Source organism: Syngnathoides biaculeatus, chromosome 7, assembly GCF_019802595.1.
Source record: "Syngnathoides biaculeatus isolate LvHL_M chromosome 7, ASM1980259v1, whole genome shotgun sequence".
NCBI lineage: Eukaryota > Metazoa > Chordata > Actinopteri > Syngnathiformes > Syngnathidae > Syngnathoides > Syngnathoides biaculeatus.
This window is the reverse complement of record NC_084646.1, coordinates 12,553,654-12,572,961: the sequence shown is the minus strand read 5'-3', so window position 1 is coordinate 12,572,961 and position 19,308 is coordinate 12,553,654. Positions and strand designations below refer to the sequence as shown.

General features: G+C 39.6%; 1 protein-coding gene across 2 annotated transcripts; it reads right to left on the bottom strand.

The window, feature by feature from the left end:
- Nucleotides 1-7,300: 7,300 nt before the first annotated feature.
- Nucleotides 7,301-18,158, bottom strand: scamp4 (secretory carrier membrane protein 4). Of its 2 annotated transcripts, none has more exons than XM_061825892.1 (7): nt 18,043-18,158; nt 16,320-16,346; nt 13,774-13,902; nt 13,541-13,697; nt 12,178-12,279; nt 11,045-11,162; nt 7,301-9,996 (listed from the first exon to the last, which is right to left on the bottom strand). In XM_061825892.1, the coding sequence occupies exons 2-7, from the start codon at nt 16,324-16,326 to the stop codon at nt 9,808-9,810; spliced, it is 702 nt and encodes a 233-aa protein (XP_061681876.1). In that variant the 5' UTR covers nt 16,327-16,346; nt 18,043-18,158; the 3' UTR covers nt 7,301-9,807. The 2 variants fall into 2 exon arrangements, with proteins under 2 accessions (XP_061681876.1, XP_061681875.1); XM_061825891.1 differs by lacking the exon at nt 18,043-18,158 and adding an exon at nt 16,765-16,876 and having other exon boundaries at nt 7,302-9,996.
- Nucleotides 18,159-19,308: the final 1,150 nt, after the last annotated feature.

The following is a 19,308-nucleotide window of genomic DNA, read 5'->3' as shown; positions in this document are numbered from 1 at the left end:
GGAGGGAGGGGCACAAATCAAGTGCCAGCCTGGCTTTAGTTCCCCAGGCCTTGCGTTTGACACGTGGTATAGTGGTTTCCTTAGAATTCTATGTAGGTAGTGTGGGTGCAAGCCTTATACGGTGATGGTTTTCTCTCATAACACACGTTCCCATTTAACTATTGGATCTTATCTTCCAAATTGGTCCTCAAGCAGACAATTCATATCTGCTGTTACTGTATGAGTTCTGAGCTGTTCGTACAGTATTGTAATGCATTTACCCACACCACAGTGAAAGTCTGCTGCTCAGTGAAAAGGGGAAGAAAAAAACACTTCCCGCCCACTCACATGCATCTATGGTGGGTTTCTTTCATTGGCGTTCATAGCTGCAGACAAGATGGAAATGTCACTGAAGCAACCGGTGCTGCTGTTACTCACTGGTAAGCAAAATCAGCCAATAGCTGTAACATTTATCATTGTAAAATATTGCAGAGTATACGAAAGGCAGACTATAACGCGTGGTTGGCACTTTTGTCATAGAGTTCTGAGGTTTGTTGCGAGGATGTGTGTGTGTGTGTGTGTGTGTGTGGTGAGCTCCAATAATCTCAACACTTTTTTTCTGCCGCTGAGCTCAAAATTTTATGTGATCTCACAAAGCAAAAACTGAACAAAGTTTGACAGACAGAGTGCTGTTACCCAGGTGTTTCTGAAGTTTGCAGGAAGTGGGACTGTTGTTAAAATGGCAATGATGTATCGAAAAGGCTTGCTTGGGAAAATTCTTCTTGTCAACTAAGTAAATCATATTTATACGAAAGAACGTCTGGTAAGACGTTATTTACAATCGTTGCCTTGTACCTGATGCAAGGCACTTCTTGATTGGTAACACTATTTTAAGTCATTCACAGCGTCATGACTGCTTTCGATCCACACATAAAGATCACTGGTCGTAAATATTGAACAGGTTCAATATTTAAGATTCTCAGCCTCAATCCATTTGGAACCCTGTAATGGGGACACATCCACTCTGAACAGAGATCACACCTAATAGCCGAGCCCCTTATCCTTACAAGGGGCAGGAGTCTGGGTACACCTAGAAGTGGTTGCCAACCGATCGCAGGCCACACAGAGACAGTCGCATTCACAATTCCATCTTAATATTCTAAAATATAAAATTCACGTTTGACGTCTTTGGTTGGGAAGTACCAAAATTGTGACAAAAACAGCCCGATTGTCTTGTTATTAAATAGTCTGTGTCTTGTCGTCTGCGCCAGGAGTGTCAAACTCATTTTTAACTCGGGCCACATTGTAGTTACGGTTTCTTTCAGAGGGCCATGATGACTGAAACCACGAAAATCTTTCATTGACACATATTTACACATTAAATTTATCAACTACTTTTGGAATCAGAAATCAAGAGTAATGGGTTTTTCAACTATTGTTGATGTTTGGTAACACAAACATGCTTGCATATCTCAATGTCATTTATCACATGACAGTTTGAAATTTTGGTTCAAATTTGAACAAAACTCATGGTAGTTGATACACATGATTTGCCTTCGTGGGCCACATCAAATCACGTGGCTGGCCGCATCTGGCCCCCGGGCCTTGAGTTTAACACCTGTGGTCGAGCCTAAGGTATCTCTGTTCTCAACCGGGTAGCCAAAATGCATCCAATACTGCCAACCCAAGTGAGCTTGGAGGTCTGGAATGTCAGGATTAGTAGCTAGAAAGCTAGAAAAGCAGTACTATATACTGTATATGAAAGCGATGCTGATGCAACATTCCTTTACTGTCAGCAGTTCGGGTTATTAGGACCACTGACAAAGCTCTGCAAAATGAAGCGTTCCCCTTTTTCTGATGTTCCTCTACAGTGTTCGTTGCCGCAGCGGCTCAGTGTTCCACCCTTTTAAATGAAACCCAGACAGCTGTGAACGTTCCCGTTGGTTCCACCCTGACCCTGTGCCACCGAATGAAGAGCTGGACCCCAAAGAGATTCCGGATATGCTGGCATTTTAATAAGTCTAGACAGACGTTGGTCCAGTCTGAGCAACTGTTTTGCTCCAACATGTCAAACGGAACCGAGCACAAAGACACATCTCTCAGCTACACTTTACCCAACGTGACACAGCAGCACAGCGGATGGTACTTTTGTCGCATCCACGTGGATATTCCGGATCTGAAAACCATGGACACTCGTGGAACACACGTTCTTGTTCGTAAGTGTTTGCTGCTTTCGTTGACATTAGTGGAGTGATCTCCTATCAGGACACTCTTTTTTTAAACCAAAGCACATATTTTACAAAATCTGTTTCTTGTGGAAAACAGTTATTGGGGTTATAGCCCCTCTATCTGTGCCATTACTTTTTTTTTGCAGTGGAATTATTCTTGCCATTAATTATTTGCAGAGTTTCATTACTCTCGGTTGGACCTGGTCCCTGTCCCCTATAAATATAGTGGGAGTCCACTGTAGAAGTCTCTTTTTGTGTATGTGAGCTTCTACTTAAAGGGGAAGTCCACTGCTTTACATGAGCAATATATCCAATAGGGCATGTAATATGTACTCTATTTTGACAGTGATGTTAAATCCTCTCTTATTTAATAGTGTTTTGAGAAGATTTTTATTGACAATTAGGAATTTTAAGGGCGCTGCCATTTTTAATTAAATAAGAGAGGCTTTAACATCACCTTGTCAAAATAGAGTACATATTAAATTACTTATTGGATACATTGTTCATGCAAAGCACTGGATTTCCCCTTTAAGTAGAGTGCCCAAGTACTGTAACCACCTCTGCTTTTCAAAATGTCAACATTACATACACATCACCAGTACAGTTATCGAACACTTTTAATTTGCAATACAGTAATTTAGTTTCCATGATTTCCTGTGGGAAAATGTGGTCTGTCATCACATGCAACAACCTGAAAATCAACCATCGCCACAGAACTGGCTGTGCTCGACTTTAGGGGTTTCAACGATGTTTGTACAGAGTATTTGAAACTAGCTTTGTTTCTTGCAGAAGTATCAGTTCTTCCCACAGGTATGCCGCTCCTGGAGATGTGGTGGCTCTGGGTCACCGTAGGAGTGCTCGGCTTCATCATACTGGCCCTGCTCGTGTTGTGTGTCATCCTGATCCGAAAATGTCACCGCAAAGGTACCCAAACTTTTTCATTTTGCTAATTAGGTACAACACTTCTACTACCTTCTTTTGTACTTAAAATCTCTATAAGCTCAAAATGGCTCTTTTACATTTTCCCACACCACAAAGTGCTTTCAACCCTGCCAAATTTGAATGATTAAAAAAAAAAAAAAGTCACGCAAATACTGCAAAAATCCAAATCTAGCTGTTGTTTAAATTCTCAAATGTCAACTGTGACTCAAATTTGAAAAAGTATCCACTAAAAATAAATTTGTAAAGACAATTTCTCCTAGTTATGGACCGAATCACATAAACTACACAATGGTTGGGAATTGATGTAATGATATCAAACTGTTCTGTGAAGTGAGCCATACAGGGAAGATGGATTTTCAGGCTGGAAGCATAGTTTGCTAGCTAACTGCACACTGTGTTGGTTAGAAATGGCCCAAGCAATGTTCCTGCTCAGCTGCGCAACTGCACATTTGCGCACTTGTCACACACTCTCAAGCAGAGGAAAAAAGATCCAGCACAGTGAACTACAGCTTTTTTTTTTTTTTTTTTTTAAACACAGCATCACACTGCCTCTCACAAAGAGCTGCTGCTTGGCCACACTGGGCATACACTCTCCTAGTTTACCTGACACCGCCCCCCCTCACAAACACCAGGCTATGTGAATAATAGAAGAAAAAGTGGTGAAACTGGACAAGATTTGAGATTGGTCTGAAGCCAAAGTAGAAAGTGCAGGATGAGATGGTGTATGATGGTAAAATTCCACCTTAGCACAGCCTGATTGAGGATGAAAGCACAGACGATACATTGCCCAAAAAGCTAATTCTGTATTTTAAATACAGGAGGAAAAAAAACATTAACCCTAAAACTGTTTGGTAGCATCATTCAGCTTTCAACATGCATTGCAAAAGATATTCTACAAGCAATAATTCAGTTTTACACCACGAAAAACAGACGGGGGATATCATTGTGGGTTAAAAAAAAAAAAAAGATCCAAAGTTGGAAGCGACATTTCAAATTTATAGTTAATAGCTGGATTGGTATGTATTTGTGTTGTAATGTATTTTTTTGTGTGACATTTTCAGTAGTTTGCAAAAACACAAAATTGTTCTTAAAAATGTTCTGATGGGAATATAATCTGAACCTTTTATTGAGCCATATAATTTATATAACAATGGATGACACTGATTGACGACAGTGTGTACGTCTGATGTTGCTCACAGTGGTCAAAGGGGGCGCTCACGGCGTTAGTGTGTTTTCTCAGACACGTGAAAAATTAGAGGGAACATTGGGACCAACTAATTATAAATTATTAACATGCAATTGTTTCAAATAATTGCTGATGTGACAAAACAGTGTACTGGGGGAGGAGGAACACATGCTGGACTCAAAAACATCTCACATCTTCACCCCCTCCATTAAAAAAAAAAAAAAAAAAGAAATCCGAGATGCTGAAGAACTGTTTAGAACTATAATTCACACTCAACAATTGAGTACAGTAAAACAATTATTTTCAAACACGTAGAATGCATTTAAAAACAAAACCTTTGACGAGCCATCTCGCTTAACATGACAAGCCACATTGTGAGCGGGCCGGCGGTTTTTGTGGTTGAACAGTGCAGACGAAGTTGAATGTCTGACAAAAAGCTAGGTATGTGTTCTCTATTGTGTGGCCTTGATTATAGTTAAGAACTGAAATGGACCACACGGGGTGTTTTTTTTTTTCCCCTTTATGCAACACACACCAGCAACCACACACCTCTGCTTTTCAGTAGAAGCAGTTCTCAGTATGATGCAGTGCTGTGCTGCAGCAGAATAAAATACATTTTTTAAAAAGAAACATAGTGCACTATGCAGTTTGTTTCTATAAAAAAACAAATGTTCCCAGCTGTCTGTGATGTCAAAATACCAAAGAGCAAGAATTCATATTAACAATTATCACTTTGTACACCCTATTTTAAGTATTTTAATTAGCTTATTTTGAGAGGCGGTCCTGTTTTTCGGAAGTGACCTACCACTCACCCCAACTACGTATCTTTGCCGTCCAGCAGAAACAAATGTGGTCTAGTTCATAGTTTTTCACCAATTGATATTTCTGGTCTGTCTCCATGTCTGGAGGTTATTAACCAATTAAAAGTCTAAAAATAGCTTGAGAACAAATCTATTGTCTCCCACGCCAGGGGAGGGTAACATTGCCTGAAGTAGCAGCCAAATTCCCTTTCATTTTAATTGAACAAATGCAGTATTCATTACAATATCAGATTTTGATTAGTGGTGGCACGTACAAAAGGATTCTTACAAACTAAATGTATTTAAGTCCCCTTGATTATGATAGTGTTTTATACAATGTAGTTTGCCATAGTCATTGCCAGAGTACGATTCCACGAGTTCACGACTGGCTTGCTTTTTTTTTTTTTTTTAAATGTTCCTTTAGAATCACGGTGTCCGATCTACGTGAATACACATCATTCCCCACGACCACCCGCTCTCGGGGCCCAACTCAGGGTGGCCCCCAGCTCCCAAAGCCTACGCACCCCAAGCCCTGCAAGGAACAACCAGAGCTGCAGCAGCAAACAGAGACCACCAGCCAAACAACAGCCAAGATAGAGCCCACAAATTCCACACATTTTCTGTGTAATTTATACATATGACAAGATTTGTGATTCCACTGTGATAATCAGGGTGTATAAATGAGCATGTCTGCAATCTATCATGCATTTTGTTCTGTTGAGTTCTATGGTGAGAAAATAATGAAAGCACTGATAGAGCAGATCTGATGGATCGCGATCTATCGATCCCCTACTGAGAAACTCCATCTTAAAGCTTCTGAATGATCTGGGGAGACTTGGAGCCATTTAAAAGGGGTCATGCCATATCCTCTCTGACAGAGACGTCTCTACTTACTTCAGCAAGACAATGCCGAGTCACATTCTGCACATATTAGGACAGTGTGGCTTCCTGCTAAAAGACTGTGAGAACTTGACTGGCCTGGCAGCAGTCCAGACCCATATCCCATTGAAAACATAAATAAGACAACAGAGACCCCGGACTGTTGAGCAACTGAAGTTGTGTATCAAGCAAGAATGGGAAAAATTTCCACCTGCAAAGAATAGCAAGTAGTGTCTTCGGTTCCCAAACACCTATTAAGTGATGTTAAAAGGAAATGTGATGTAGCACAGAAGTACATGTGCCACAGTCTCAGTGTTTTTGGAACTTTTTGCAGGCATTACATTGAAAATCAGTTCATATTTGCACAAAATAATGTTTATCAGTTTGAACTTTAAATATCTTGTCTTGTACTGTATTCAAATAAATATAGGTTGTCAATGATTTGCCACTCATTGTTTTCATTTAAATTTTACAAAATTTGCCAGTTTCATTGGAATTTGTATTTGCTATTTGGGGAACCCACTTTAATGCAAGAAAAAAAATGGGTAAGATGTTAGTTTTTTTACGGCTGATTTCTTGTTTGTCCATAATTTGATTAGCTTCATTACGTTTTGCATCATGACTCAGAAAACCAAGTACCCTCTCACGGGCAGCATCCCATTTTTGGGATGAGATTATAAATTAGTAAAGTTATAATATAACTTAATCATAAATGAAAGTGTTATTTCTTGATTGTGGCCTGTTTGGAGACTTTTATCTCAATAAGGAAAAAAATTGCCACCTTGCCCATGAATGGGTTAAGATTGTCAGCCCCAACTCATTTTGGACTCTATGATCACTTAGACTCAAACGACGTGACCTGAAAGAACTGAAAGTGTGCAAAACTTTCATTCTCCAGTTGAATAATACTACTACGTACTTGTCGGTCTTTGCATGTTTTCCTTCCAAAAATTATATTTAAAGAAAGCAAAATGTATTCCGAAACAAATTTCTGAATTCACCTCACTTTAAGATATGCTACGCCACGCTTACGAAAGACTATCGCAGCTGACTTAAGCCAAGCTAGGTATTGACCCTCAACTGCTGAGCAGCCAATCTAAGGGCACAGAATATACAAACAGCAACTGTTCACACCATTGGACAATTAAAAATCTCCCGTCCTGTTTTTATAATATGCGAGAAAACCAGAATACCTGCAGAAAACCCAAATGTGCGCAGGATGAATATGAAAAATGCTACACAGGATGGAACAAAGCCTGCAACTTAGAACTGTGAGGCAGAATGCTAACCACGTGCAACCTTTATTTTCATTCAATGTGTTTATTTTTGAGATTGACATTTACAGCCTTCTTTGTGGAACATGCATAGTATTGACTGAACTACACATACAATACTGCGTGTACTGTAATGTACCTGTATCTATTAAAAAAAATTGTACTGAAGTTGAAACTCAAAATACACCAGAGGACACTTTGTGAAATAAAATCCCACAAGCACTGGATGGCACAAAATAAATCTTTGCAAAGACAATCTGGAATCATCAGATGGGCAAAAAGTCAATGTACAGAAAGCAAAATAGGATTTAAAAAAAAAAAAAAAAAAAAAAACATTCTGCAGCGCTGTTCACAAAACGGGAATGAAAAGCCATCACATGCAAAATATGTAATATATTCAAAATCAGCAAATGTCCAGTCAGATGTCTTAAGACGTAATAATATGTAGTAAATAAGGCACACGCCCTTTGCCATCAAAACTGCTCCCCGTTTGAACAAAATTTGTCATGGTGGGCTTCTCAAAGGAAATGTTTCAATTTAATAATTAACTATATTTCCTCAAATAGTGGTCTGTACTTTTAAGACTAAACGATAAAAACCTCCCTCAAAATGTCTCCCTTTTCCCATCAGGAAAAAAAAAGCAACTAATCACCTGAGTTCACTGATCGTTAACCTAATAGTATAATCGCCTGAGTCATTTTTACATTAACTGTCACAGTATCAACACAAAAAATGTATTTGTTAAAAACTATGCTTTTTTTTTTCTTTCTTTCTTCTCAGTCATACACGTCAAGTTAATCCACAAAGGTACTTGTGGTACTTCAGTCTACGTGTGCCTGTGTGGTTCATAAACTGATACATTGAATTGTTTTACTATATATTTTCAATTTACTGGATTTTACTTTTCAAAGTTTTGTACTTGTTTATTTTTGTACATGTTCAACATTAAAAAGGTTGAATTAAGTCAACTGGACTTTTACCGTTTGTTGAAACTGTGTGTTAATTTCATACTGCGGTACAAGCACCACTTGATACATGGGCTCCCTCTAGTGGTACGTGAAAGAATCAATGAATTACTGGAAATGTTCAAAGTGTGTGTATAATGTTGCAGTGGCTTCCAACCTTTTCTTGAATTCAGAAAAGTATGTGTAATAAGTGCAGTCAAGTTGTCTTTAACTTTTAGGTTGAATACATTTGCTTTCCATCTTTTAGAACTGTTTGTTTTTAAACAATTAGGTACACTTTAACCTGAAATACATACATTGGAATCATTACGCAACTCTCGTCTCCTCAAAACTATCAATATTAGAGTGGCCTACAATATTAATTACCTCCAGTTTGTTTTCATTGAACACCTTGGTCTAGTACCCAACAGTATTTTTTTTTATTAGTCATTACGGTGGTAGCTTGTGTTAAAAGCTTGAGGACCACTTACTTAATTAGACAACAAGATAATAGGTTAACGACGTTATAAATGTACAAAGCACTGCGCCCAGTTGGAACATTGTTGCTAACCAAAACAGCAGCAGCTCATACCAAAACACAAAAGCAGTTTCTCAGATGGAGCCATTGCATGTGAATTCCTGCCCAGCATTAGTGTTACACGGACAAAGATTAGTGTTTGATGGTGTTTTCTGCCACTCAAAGTCTTCCACCCTTGATTTTTTTATGAATTACATTCCAGTTACACATGACAGACATCACGATAACATTGCTCAATATTATAACAAACCCTGACTATTCAAGGTTTGCTATTCAAAAATTCACTTGTCTTTTTCGCCCTCCTCCCTATTCACTTAAAAACTCAACTATTAACATATTTTCATTTTACTAGGCTTTAAGATGCTGACTAATGCTGCCAAAGCCATCGCTAAAAGGAAAGTAGTAATTTTTGTTAAGAAAGTAGGTTGAAGTCATACAGCTCAACAGAGGGATTGAGATCTTTATATGTAAGGGAGGAGCTAAATTTAGCCTGGGTTGTCAGTGAAATTACAGAGTCTTCACCATAAGTGCATGTACATGCACACTTCTGGTGCATTAAAAAGAAAAAAAAATCATCTGTAAGCAACCCATTTTCAAGGCTTATGTTATAAGGTGAGTCATACTTTGTGGTAGATTATGGTTCAAACAACAGTGGTACCTTAATTTACTTTTCTTGTGTGTGTGTGTTTTTTTAAAACATATTGCCAACACTTGTGTTTAATTTGAGAGGCTGGAATAAATTAATGACATTTCCATTCATTTCAGTGGGAAAAAAAATATTTGTGTACTGTGTGACCAGAGAGCTCACGAAAAAACGAACGCGTACCACAAGGCGTCACTGTATAAAACCTCTTTGGACGGGAGCGTTATCAAGAAATTGTGTGGGTTTTTTTTTTGTTTTTAAGGGGTTTAGTGTTCCAAAAATGTATACAAAGAAAATACTGTCCTCCGTGAACGAGGTATGGGTTGGATTTGAAATTTCTTGCATCTATTGCGGTCCAGTCGCGTTCACAGGTAAAAAAAATGGGGCCGGACAATTACCAACTGCGGTTTTCCAGATAATTGGGAACGGCTGCAGGGTACTCCGGCAGGCTGGGGCCTTGAGCGGTCCGGTCGACAGGGCTGAACTCATCCTTTTTCACCAGCGCATCCTTCCATGTGCCAGTGCCCCACTCTTCTTGAGCACGAGTCATGCTCCCTCCACTGCCACGGTACAGTCTGTGAACCTGTGATGGTATGAAGAGAGGCGACAAGTGTAAGAAATTATCAATAAGGATTTTGTGTCAGGCGGAACAGTGGATCAGCTGGTAAAGCGTTGGCCTCACAGTTCTGGGGACCCGGCCCCGCCTGTGTGGAGTTTCCTTGATCTCCCCGTGACTGCGTCGGTTTTCTCCGGGCACTCCGGTTTCCTCCCACATCCCAAAAATATGCAACATTAATTGGACACTCTAAATTGCGCCTCGGTGTCATTGTGACTGCGGCTGTTTGTCTCAATGTGGCCTGCGATTGGCTGGCAACCAGTTAAGGGCGTACCCCGCCTTCTTCCCGTTGACAGCTGGGATAAACTCCCTCGTGAGGATAAGCAGCAAAGAAAATGGATGGATGGATTTTGGGTCATCAAAGACAATTCTTCTTTCAAAACCCAAACAAATGTCACACTATCTTTGATAGAAAAAAAAAAAAAGAAAATCCTTATTTTCAAATGTGAACAGGCAAGACCTCACAGGTCCATCCATCTATCCATTTTCTTCACCGCTTATCCTCATGAGGGTCGCGGGGAGTGCTGGAGCCTATCCCAACAGACAACGGGCAGGAGGCGGGGTACACCCTGAACTGGTTGCCAGCCAATCACAGGGCACATGGAGACAAGCAGCCACACTCACAATCACACCTTGGGGCAATTTAGCATGTCCAATTAATGTTGCATGTTTTTGGAATGTGGGAGGAAACCGGAGTGCCCGGAGGAAACCCACGCAGGCACGGGGAGAACATGCAAACTCCACACAGGAGGGTCCGGGATTGAACCCAGGACCTCAGAACTCTGAGGCCAACGCTTTACCAGGTGCTCCACCGAGGCACACACCTCACAAGTCATACAGTTCAACTCAAGTTCAAGTTGAGTCTTTCTTGAATATTTGCCAACCTAGTCCTAAAATTGGCAACTTAAGTCTGACTCAAGTCAAATAACATGACTCGAGTACCCCACTTCTAGTGATATGTGTGCGCCCGTGTGTGTGTGTGTGTCTGTGTGTGTGTGCATACTTGTCCTCTCACCTTGATGAGCACTACCACCATTAAGGTGGTCACTAACGTTAATAGCAGCGTGGTGAGAAGCATCACTATGGCGGCGGCGACGTTGTAACTGAAAAACGTCACCGTAGCAATCCAGCCACTGCGTGGTGTTGGGTGACAAGAGATGTAGCAGTGTAGTTAGTATATCACACAAAGGCATTTATCAAATAGGTGCTCTTTATTCGTACAAATTAATGTGCAAGGGTTGACTTTCCTGTTGCCCTGCAGTGGCATACCGCTATTTGTTAAAACTATTAGTATGACCTGACAGTAGTACATGAGTACAATTGTCTGCAAGAAAATTAAGAGGTAAGTTAAAATGTAAAAAAAAAAACATCTCAGTTTTTCACTGTAAAAAAGTTACAAACATGAATATTTCCAAAACTAAAGCTTTTTGCTCGATTCCAAAGCCTTCTAGTGTTGCGTGAGCAGAGTTCCACGCAATACATGCAGAAATTAGGCTTGAAAAGCATCCTATTTTATATTATAGCCAAATTGAAGAAATGTGCGCTTGCGTTAAACTCTTTCTGTGTACCGAGATTTATAACCAGGTGTGCTAACACTAGCACTGCGCTAACGCTCGGGCCGCATCACCGCATAAACCGCAGGGTCGAAAGCGTGTGAAATTACGGTACTTGTTTTGCTATTAAAAGTACAATTGCACTTTCTCAGAGGTCCATTTAGTCTACACCATTGTATTTTTCTATATTTTAAATTACATCCGAGTTTAAAAAAAAAAGGCAATGAAAAAAAAAAATCCCCCATCTTAGGGTTGAACTTTACAATTTTATCAGTGACTTTTATGTGTTTATTTTTCTCGTTCAGTTTACCCCTAAAGATGGTGAATTTTACCTTATTTTACTTTCGTTATACTCTACAGTACATATCTCACTTGTGTGACAGTTAATGTAAATAAATGGCAATAGAACTAGTAAATGTTCTATTGATGCCGAACGTGAAACTTAACTTTTAATAAAAAAAAAAATTCCCCATGTTTTGAAATTACAAATTGAACCTCAAGCAGAGTCACAGAATGGACCTTTGTCCACTATGAATGTAAAAAAATAACTTTTTCTTTTTCTAGTTCTTTCCCACGGTGGCTCGCTGCAACTCACCAAATGCCCCAGTTGCTGAAGCCCAAACATTGGATGAACGACAGCACCACCTGAAGGAAGAAGATGAAGAAGAAGGCCATATAGTTGAAGGAGCTGTCCGCCCTGTTCACAGATTGAAAGAAACACCAAACATCAAATGGTGACCATTTTCCTTCTTTTCATGTCCAACACTTTGAAGTATGATGCATTTGGAGCTGGGACTTCAATTTGCAGGAAAACTGAAATGTACATTTCGCATGTGGAACTGTCAGAAAGTCAACCTGAACAGATCTCATTTCAGCCATCCATCCATCCATCCATTTTCTTTGCCGCTTATCCACATGAGGCTCGCGGGGAGCGCTGGAGCCTATCCCAGCTGTCAACGGGCAGGAGGCACCCTGAACTGGTTGCCCGTCAATCGCGGGGCACATAGAAACAAACTCACAATCACACCTAGGGGCAATTTAGAGTGTCCAATTAATGTTGCATATTTTTGGAATGTGGGAGAAAACCCACGCAGGCATGGGGAGAACATTCCAACTCCACACAGGAGGGTACGGGATTGAACCCAGGACCTCAGAACTGTGAGGCCAACGCTTTCCAGCTGACCCACCGTGCCGCCTCATTTCTGCCAGCATAAAAAAAATTGAAAAAATAAAAGAAAATTCAGGGAAAAACGAAAATTACAGTAGCCCTTGAAGATATTCTTGATTGTAGCCCTCAAAAAGCAGACAAAGGTCTTCAAGCCTTATGTGATGAGACAGAGAACTTTATCACTATTATCAACTCAAAATGCAATTTGATATCATAATCCTTAATTGTAATTGCTTATGGTTTACATTTTAGCACAGTGAAAAATTCAAAGCACTGATATATTTTTCTTTTGTGTTCATGTATATATCTATTCACCGAACGAAATCTAACTTAATATTTTCAAATATTTGGATATGTTTAGGGTTAATATAATCGACTATAATATACGTTATATAACAGTTAATAACAAAGCCTCCAATGAATTAGTCTTAATCAATATAAGGATATTTCATGGGGGCGTCTAAGTGTAAATATGTAATTTGAGTGTAAAATGTAAGTGTGAGTATAAAAGATTTGTGAGCATCAATTTTTTTTGGGGGGTGGGGGTTTGGGGGTCTGTTCTGTGATAATAATGTTAATCGTGATATAGAATTTTACATCATTTCATCTCTAATAGGAAGACTGTTATTTTATACGAGCGTGCTTCACAAAGGGATAGCGGTGAACCTTCGACTCATACTCCAGCTTAGTGTTTTATAGTTAACACGGAGTCGTGGTTGAATTGTGTAAAACAATGATTGCACTGCTGTTTCTGTGATACTGCCTTTGTTGAAATGCCTTCGTGACGCACCTGATAGCTTTGTAGATGGGTCTGAACCAGCAGACATAACTGGCAGGGCTGAAAAGGACGAGCCAGAGCAACGAGAACCCAAAGTTGGAGGCGTAACCCCCGCCAGCCCACCACGCTATGCAGCCAATCACATTCAAGCACAGCGTCCCAGAATACACTGCGGCAAACGAGAGGGTTTGACTTGACTCGCGAAGAGGAAGTGGCAATCTGGTACACGTGACGACACAACTCACTCATCCAAAGTATGAAGATTCGCTGCACCAGCTGCTGATGGGGTTCGGGAATCTCTTCCTGGATATTCTGATAAAAGCAGGGCTTCACTTTTAGGAATTTAGGCAGGGGAGGAAAGTTGTTTGCCCGTTCTGAAACAGAAAGCATTTCAACCTTCTGTTATCTATTTGAAAGTAGCTATAGAGCTCGGGTACCTACGTCACCGAAATTATGTGACTGGCCATATTGCCGGTCTAGCAACGCATTCTGGTGCTCATTCGAGATGGATCGATGTGCCTCCACCACGCCTCTCCACCCCTGGAGTCCCCTAAAGTCTCGAACCCCCAAGTACGAATGGTCAACCGTTTTTTGGCCTCCGGAATGGACCACGCCGGCCGTGGTTTAGGTTGCAGACAACACGAAAATATGTCTTACAGCACAACCCCCAGAGTTTTGTCCGATACCGTTAAACATTTAGAAGGTGATAATAAACGAAGGTAGGTGCAAAAATGAGAGACACTTGGCATAGAGGAGCCATATTTAACGCCGAAGTCGATGTTTTCACTGACAAGAAAGTGGACTGCTAACCCGCTTCCGCTTGTCTTGGACAACTGGATTTACACAAGTATTTGGTGAGGAAGTCGTTGAGATTTACGCGGAAGAGTTTGAAAGTGTATAAATCTCTGGACGCATACAAATACTTCGGTGCCGGATCTATTATCCATCCATCCACAGTGATGGAGCCACTCAGATTTTTTTCAATACAAATACCAATATTCATATAAATGACCCCTGGTTTTACACAAACTCGCATTCATTAACTATGATTGGGGAAAAAAAAAAAAAGAGCGAGGCGGCTCCTCGTACATGGAACCGTGTTGTGGCCACATGTTAAATTTCGGTAAACTTCTCTGTGAAAGACTTTTTTTTTTTTTTAAATATGCATTGTTCTCAAATGAGTCCAATGCGTATTTAAAAAAAGAAAATAAACCGCCGGTATAGGCTTCAGCCCCAGTATACAGAAGCTTGTTGCGGCCGCATGTTAACCTATGTAAAGCTCTCCGCGACAGACGGTTTATTTGCTTTTTTTAAAAACGCATTGGACTCATTCGAGAACAATGCATATTTAAAAAAAAAAAAAAAAAAAAAAAAAAAAAAACATCTGTCAAGGAGAGGTTTAACGTGTGGCCACAACACGCTTCCATGTACGTTGGCGACGACTCCGTGTTGTATTATTTTTAATACGTATTGTTCTAAAATGAGGCAACTTGGCATTAAAAATACTTATTCATAATTTGACATTAAGAAGAATAATTACTACCAGAAATGAAGTGATAGCTACACAGTCGTGAGTATTTGGTTGGGCACCATCCATTTAATTGCCGAAATCCATCGATCTTTTCTGGTCTTTTCAGATGGTATTCTATAGAACGATCTCTTTGAATATCTGTCTTGTCTGTTGTAACAACCAACAGCACAACAAGTCTCAGGCATTGTGAATATTCTGCTCTGGTTCAATCTCCCCCACAATGTCGAGCAGCTCTTTTTGACCGGCAATATGCCGCCGTGAAAATGGTGACGTCATGTGCACGAGCTCTATAAAGCTGGGTGTCAAACTTGTTTTCATTCTGGGCAAGTTAAAGGGGACAGTTACAACAGTGAAACCACATAAAATGCATAATCCCTAAGGGTGGAACGGTACACCAAAAATAATGTTTTCTACATACCTTGGTGTCAAAGTTAAGGTTCGGTTATCTATTGCTTCAGTACAATCACTTTTGATCAAATTTAAAATGACATAAATCGTGAACAGCTCCGATGTTTTCTTTTTACAAAAAAACTATCATCAATAGTTTCTCTTTTTAAGAAGTAAAGGTGCAACTATAACAGTTGGAGCTTTGAGGAATATTATGTAACAAAAACATCAAAAATCACACTTGTTATAGTTTAGCCTGGAAGATGGTGGTGCAACTACCAAATATTTTTAAATTAGGTTCTTCCAAGGTGCATTAATTATTGTTGGTCTACGTGGGTCACCATGCTCCTGTTGTACACGTAAATATCTGTAACGTTGAGTGTGTGTAGCTTTAAAAGGCTTGGTGAGTGATATGGGAATCGGCGAGTGTGAGTACAGTTTGTTCTTGTTAACTCGGGGAAGCGTTTAACTGGCTAACCGTTAGCCAGTTGCTGTGTTGAGTTACTGGATTGTGGCTATCGAAGCCTGCGTATGGATGTACTTACTTACTGACAGCGCATTTCTTTTGATTTTCTCAAGTTCGTTCACTAAACTGATTGAAAGTCCACCAGTGGCTGTGTCTGACTTCTGAGGGCATCACAATATGCTCTAACTAGCAATTGTAGGCTATATAAAATTGTGTTCACGATCATAGACACGACGTTGTGGTATGACTGTTTTGCTTCACAGTACAGATATTTTACTTTGTCTTCATTTTGGACACTCAGTTTTTGGCATATTGTTTCCTCCTATTAAACCATGCAGGCGCTAATGCCTCCAGTATGACACCTGAGCCCTGAAGTGACAGACAAAAAGAATTTTTAATGGACAAACCTGTCATGCTGTAATCCTAATGTTTCCCTAAAAAAAAAAAAAAAACATATTTAAAAAAAAAAATGCCAGAGGCAAAGTTCACATCATTATCCACATTACAGCCTTTAAACTTTGACCTTTTACCCGAAAGGTTCCTCGAGTGATAAAACAAAAAAAGCTGAGTACATATATATGTATATATATATATATATATATATATTATACATTTGATGTCTAAAAAGGGACACTTATGGTATCAGATAAATGCACATGCAGTATTTTAGCTCATACAGAAACTCTGTCTGGCGTCATGTTTGAAAAGCTAATCTATTGCACGCTGTGGGAGCCATTAAACGTAAATGTATGCAAAAAAATGTCTTTGAAATAAACATGTGCAACAAAAACAACTCATCGGTCATTGTTGGAGCTAACAAATACGCATTAATGTTACCGGAAAAGCGTTTACCTTCTCAAGTCGAAATTTGAGGGGTGGTCAGCAACTCATCCAGGACGCGCTTCCTCGACCACCACCCCTCACCCCTCAAATTCATGACTGCGGCTGCGCAGCAATGACGCGTCTGTAGTTCCAAAACGGTTTTACTTAATGCGCTTGATGGCGGAAAAAACGACATTTCCCACCATGCCCCTCTTTGCTAGTAAACAGGAAGCGCGTGACTTCAACACTGAAACCGCCCACACGTGAAAATGTCACACTCAAATCATTCTTGCTTAGAAGTATGTCTTACAATCGAAACAGGAAGTTTTTTTTTAAGAGTCAGCCCTAAGCATTAAATGGCATGACGGCGATTGACACAACAAAATATGGGATTTATACGGACGTAAATGCTGGGGTTGTAGTGGGGTTTTCGAAAGTCCCAGTGGTTGGTTAAGAAAAAACAAAACTAAACTGTTGGGTAAACGCCCCCCAGACTTTCAAGATGGTTGCCACAATTTTTTTTTCTTTCTTTATTGCAATTGATGGCTGTTTACGATACAGATTTCTAAACATTAGTATACAGTATTCATGTTTCAGCACCCACTGATTCACTTTTGCATGTTGTTTTTCAAATGTTATTTTATGTTTCTTAAGAAAATATTTACTGGTGTTATATCCCTGCTGGGGGGGGGGGGTAATAATGTTGCTTTTTCAATGCAATTATAATAGGGATAAATTATTTGCTGATTTTATTTAATTTTTTTTTTTTGGTCATTCCTGGTCAGGCCTGGTACTTTTCCAATAAATTCTTCCAAGCAAGAATGGCGTTCCTTATAAACCTTATTGTGAATAAAACCACAAAGTTTCTGACCCTCCGCCCCTTCCAAAAAAAAAAAAAAAAAAAATTATGAGAAGGGCAGTGCTTAAAAAAAGGGGACAACTTATTTCTCCCACAATAAAAGGAGTCATTTTTATTTGTGACATCAGACCTGTGATCTCACTACCTCTTATCACGAGCTACAGTGAATTTAAATGTCACTACAAACTATTATATTTTGATACATGAAGAATCCAAATAAAACAAGATACTTCCATTTTTTTTGTGAATTTAGCAAAATGTTTTTAGTTGAGGGTATTCTAATTTAAAAATTAAGAAGCTCATCTTGAAAAAAATCTTGAAGAATTATTTCAAAGAGGTATTAGATGTCAATCACAAACCCAGACAACTCCAACAAAATACTTTTTTTCGTAAATACACAAGTCTAAAATTTGCATGCAACTTTCACATTATGCTCAAATGGTACTTACGTTTGTGAATAAAAATATTAACAGGTGAGTGTACTTGAACTAGTCTCTTGAACTAAAACCTAACCACTGTGCATGAGCAAAAACAACCGATCAGAGACAGAAAGCATGCCTTGTTTGTGAGTCATTTGTTCAAAGTTCGAGAAAAACAGAAGGGCGTGTCTTTGATCAGACTTATTAGTGAAATGTAGCTTAAAACTGCCAAGGCTTCCTTTAATGTGAGTTTTAACTTTGTGCATTTGGAGCTGTTTGGAATCCTTCTATCCTGTTCCAATTTGTTTCTCAGCTTTATTTGCATAGCTGTTGTCACTGCAAAGGTCTCAAAGTTACAACGTTTTAAAATTGTATTTATTTATTTATTGAATGTTTCATGGCTCATCCATAATCAGCTATACAATTCACAATATTAGGAAAAAAGTATCAACAACAATGAATGAAATTTCCTCTAAATGACAATTAAAAAAAATAGACAAAAACAACTATGTATATATCCATCCATTTTCTAAGCCGCTTATACCCACGAGGGTCGCGTGAGTGGATCATATCCCCACCATCATCGAGCAGGAGGCCGGGTACACCCTGAACTGGTCGCCAGCCAATCGCAGGGGACATCGAGACAAACAGCCGCACTCACAATCACACCTAGGGGCAATTTAGAGTCTCCAATTAATCCAAGTTTTTGGGATGTGGGAGGAAACTGGAGTGTCCGGAGAAAACCCACACGGGCACTGGGAGAACATGCAAACTCCACTCAGGCGGGGCCGGGATTTGAACCCCAGTCCACAGAACTGTAAGGCCAATGCGCTAACCAATTGGTCCATTGTTCCACCAAGACAACTGTAATAATTATTTACTTCAATCCAATACAATTACAATAATAGGATTGATGAAATGTTGTGTTTTTTGTTTGTTTTTTTTTTTTTTTTTGGGTGGGGGGTGTTAAAAGGTTCCGAACAACATTATAAATGTTAACTATAGTGAACTTTTTTCTTTCCGGAATGTAGCGCTCATGGGGCAGCCATAAAATAACTGTTCCATTTCCAGGTTCAGTTTTACTAAATGAACATTTACTATCAAGACAAATCTTCCCCAGAGAGGCTCCTTATTGTTTACTTTTATTTTTACTCTGCTACTAGAGATGTGGCAATCAACTTCTCCACGTTTGGACTTCTGGGGTGCACTGAACGCAGCTCTCCAAAACTGGTGCCCAATCGGAACGCCCAATGCAACCGTCTGAGCGACATATCACCAGCAAACTTGAGTTTATTG

Bases quoted from the DNA above. Each gene is read 5' to 3' on its own strand.
- scamp4 (XM_061825892.1), bottom strand. The intron at 13,698-13,773 runs GTGAGTTGTGTC...CGTTTGCCGCAG, and splicing joins AATCTTCATACTTTGGATGA to TGTATTCTGGGACGCTGTGC. The intron at 11,163-12,177 runs GTGAGTTGCAGC...AACACCACGCAG, and splicing joins TTCAGCAACTGGGGCATTTG to TGGCTGGATTGCTACGGTGA.